The sequence below is a fragment of the Octopus bimaculoides genome, chromosome 1, assembly GCF_001194135.2.
Source record: "Octopus bimaculoides isolate UCB-OBI-ISO-001 chromosome 1, ASM119413v2, whole genome shotgun sequence".
Lineage (NCBI taxonomy): Eukaryota > Metazoa > Mollusca > Cephalopoda > Octopoda > Octopodidae > Octopus > Octopus bimaculoides.
The window spans coordinates 123,003,238-123,006,951 of record NC_068981.1 but is presented as its reverse complement, the minus strand read 5'-3'; the positions used below and the strand labels follow the sequence as shown (position 1 = coordinate 123,006,951).

Below are 3,714 nucleotides of genomic sequence, written 5' to 3'. Positions count from 1 at the left end.
ATATATATACATACAATTTTATATGCATACATATACACGCGCACACACATTTACGTATGTATGTATACACGTATATGCAATTAATTTATCGCATTTTACGTGTTACTCTGAGTCACTGTACATTGCCAATGTTTTCTAAGAAATACTTCTCTCCGCCTATTTCAGAGTAAAGATGTACCGTTAAGCAAACGACCCAAATATATGGACACTCGGGATCCACAAGATATCTTCAAGGACCTTGTTTATCTAACTTTGCAGCAGGTAAGATATTTTCCACATCCCTCATTGATATTTTTTTCATCGAAATTTTGAAATTCGTTCTCAGTAATGAACAATATATAATATAGATAAATAATACAATCTATATTTTCCATTAAACAACCGCACCGCCGAATTACTTTATTTTCCTTTTTCTATTGATGACCATTTCATTTTGTTTAATGTTTGACTTATTTTTAACTTAATGAGATTTATTCATCTTTTATTTGTAAAGAAGTAATATAAATGAATAGAGTTCTCTTCAGAAACAACAACAAAATATTTCAACATGCATACTACAAACATTAATCTTCCAAAACACTAATACCTAAACTTTTATTGTAAGATATGGAATATTACTACTTATGCTAGCGCTTCAAACTATATAACATTTCAAAATTTATAATTCGTGGGAATACAGGATAGCATTTTAATGTCCTCCATATACTTCTTGAAGCATATTCCGTACATCCTCTTTTCTGTTTGTCCGTTATCTAAATAAAATTGGTTCCCTTACAATAGTAAAACCGTTACATATTTTGGTGAAAAGTACAGTGAATAAATCCACTGTTCTTCTTCAACATAATGAGCATGTCAAATTGGAAAACTAAGCAAGTATTAAAGCCAAATATAATAAATCAAAGTCATAGACGAACCAAATACCTTTAACAGGCTTCTAAACCGTAGATGTTATGTTTCCCAATATTACATTTATCTTCAGACCTACACACAAAATCACACTCAGCGCACACATACAGACACACACACAAATACACATACACCCTTAATCACACACAAGACACGCAGATACACACAAGTACATCTACTATCTCTCTCTCTCTCTCTCTCTCTCATCCAGATGATTTGATTTCACCCTAACCCATTATCAATTAAACCGACCATAAATGGTTCAAATATTCTATACATTTTATTTGCAAATCGGTCCGATTCTGATGTCCACACTTACTGTACAATGTCATTATACAAATGAACAATCACATCATAAAAAAATGTTGAATTTAAAATAATGCAAATAAATAAGCTTTGCATTTGACAAGACTTATCTGAATGCTAAAAGCTTAAATTAATAATTCATAATTACAAGTCATGATTTTTAAGAGCAATTCAATTGATTATATTTCTCGTAAATACTCTGGGCATTTTACTAATATAAGTAAACATATCAACTATGTTCACTAAATATAAATGCAAGGGGAAAATAGTATTTTTTAACTGAATTCTGTTATGACTATGTTTATCAGGCGTATTTATAATATACATTTGTATGCAGCCAGAAAGGAAGCTAGTGTTACTTTTCTCTATGACATGACAGACCAGATGGGTGTATGTGCGGCAAAGTACGTGGTAAACTAATGTCTTAGGCGTAAATTAGAGCTTACTAAACGCCATATGCTTATTCTCTAAATCCATGTTTTAATGAGCTAGTGAAGATAGGATTTCTGGCCTTACTATTTGTATTTTAACATCATAAGTCGAAACTTTTTTGCTCATGAGATTTCTTTAAGATGGATTAGGAAAAAGCGAAAGGATATCCAGCTATTTTGGTTACCGTCAGACTAGATATCTGGTCCCAATGATTGCTGAAGTGTGTAGTCAACTGGTAGATAAATTGTGTCACCTAAAAATATGCAAATTTAGTGACCGACTTACATGCAGATTCTGTCTATGCTGCATTCTCAAAAACTACAGTTCTCATTTGTCTTTTCTAGAAGACACATTGTTCCAACTCACTCAACTACTAAATATGAGTTGTACTTATAATTCAAAGGACTGACCTTGTTACATTACGTATCTCGCTGAATCTCCCCTAGAACTACGTTAAACGTCCGCATGTCAGTAGAGTGCTCAGCCACAACCACGTTAATTTCATGAGCAGACTGTTCCGTCGATCGGATCAACCGGAACCCTGGTCGTCGTAAGCGATGGACTGCTAGTTTTAATAAAAGCTAATTTGATATCAGGAAATATTTTCTACCTATTTGTAAACTGTTGTTTCTGTATTTAAGTTATATTAAGCATGTATGATATGTGTGTGTGTGTGTGTGTGTGTGTGTGTGTGTGTGTGTGTGTGTGTGTGTTAGGAAAATATTAATCGCAAACCAACCACGTGAAGGTCAGACATTTTTCAACAAAGGAGCCACTGATATATGCATGCATGTAATACCACCTTGAATCTAAATTTAAAAAAGTGTTTCTCATATATTTTAAATGTATGTGTATACACCTTATATGATGCGATATTTTACTCTACTTTTTGCTACCTTTTCTCTTTTCAGCTGGTTTCAGAGGGTAAGGTCACCCCAGACGTAATGACCGGCGCTGACATTGGTGTTCCAGGCAAGAGAGGTCACCAGGGACTGTGTCTTAGACGTACCGCCAGTCAGAGATTCATCGCTTATCCCTGCTGGCAGTCAGGTACATATAATTTCCAATGCTTTTATTTTTTTGGTGAAGTTAGTATAAATAGCATTAACAGGAAACTTAGTTTTGAATCTGTTACTTCGTGATAAACGATTTACTTCTTTCTAAAGCGCATTGAATAATTGTGAAAACAAACAGGAACCTACCGAATTCTGTACTATTAGGCCAGGTCGTGGAGATGAGCTGGCCTAATATCGCAGTTAAAAATTTCCTTGAACATTAAAGGTCATGAAATTACGTGTGTTTATCGCAAGAGATCGTATATATTCATGGATCCGTTGTTATTTTTAAGGTAGCGTTAAAGTAATAGGCTTAAGTAAAACACACGCACACATACACATTCACAAGTCTATACATTTGAAATATAAATGCATGCAGAGAAAATTATATCTTTATTATAAATCTCACCTTATAAAGCCGATAATTATTTCTATTGCATTAATATATTTTGTGTGTGTTTGTATGTGTTGTGTGGTGTGGTGTGTGTGTGTGTGTGTGTGCGTGTGTGTGTGTGTGTGTGTGTGTCTGTGTGTCTATGTGTGTGTGTGTGTGTGTGTGTAAGACTAGGGTGTTAGGAACACCTGCATTGTTAGAAATAAGTGCTAATTGCTCTAATGCTGTAGTCAACGCATATAAATGTAAACAAATTCATTAACATCATCCGAAATGCCGATCAAGAATTCTTAATACTGATGTGAGTTTCGGCAACAATTAGAATGTTATATATTAGAATTCAACGCTTACTCCATCGTCTATCTGGGGGCAGCGTTGCCTCATAAGAACAACATGAGCTCTGTTAAGCAAATAACCATAATATATCTATCAGTATTTCTTGCCATCGTTAATACTTAAATATTAGAGTGAAATATATTTGTTAAAATATCCCAATATTAGTCACTTGTATAACATTGGTATAATGTATTACCGTCATCTTGTTTGTATTCGTATACATATACGCAGTAATACACACACACACACACACACACACACACACACACATACACACACACACGC

General features: G+C 34.0%; 1 protein-coding gene across 1 annotated transcript in view; it reads left to right on the top strand.

Moving 5' to 3' along the window:
• LOC106881140 (uncharacterized) overlaps positions 1–3,714 on the top strand; it is a 74,363-nt gene that overhangs the window by 67,492 nt on the left and 3,157 nt on the right. The window contains exons 3-4 of the mRNA XM_014931425.2: positions 166–261; positions 2,556–2,694. Coding sequence (XP_014786911.1) covers positions 166–261; positions 2,556–2,694 — 235 coding nt within the window. The remainder of the gene's footprint in view (positions 1–165; positions 262–2,555; positions 2,695–3,714) is intronic.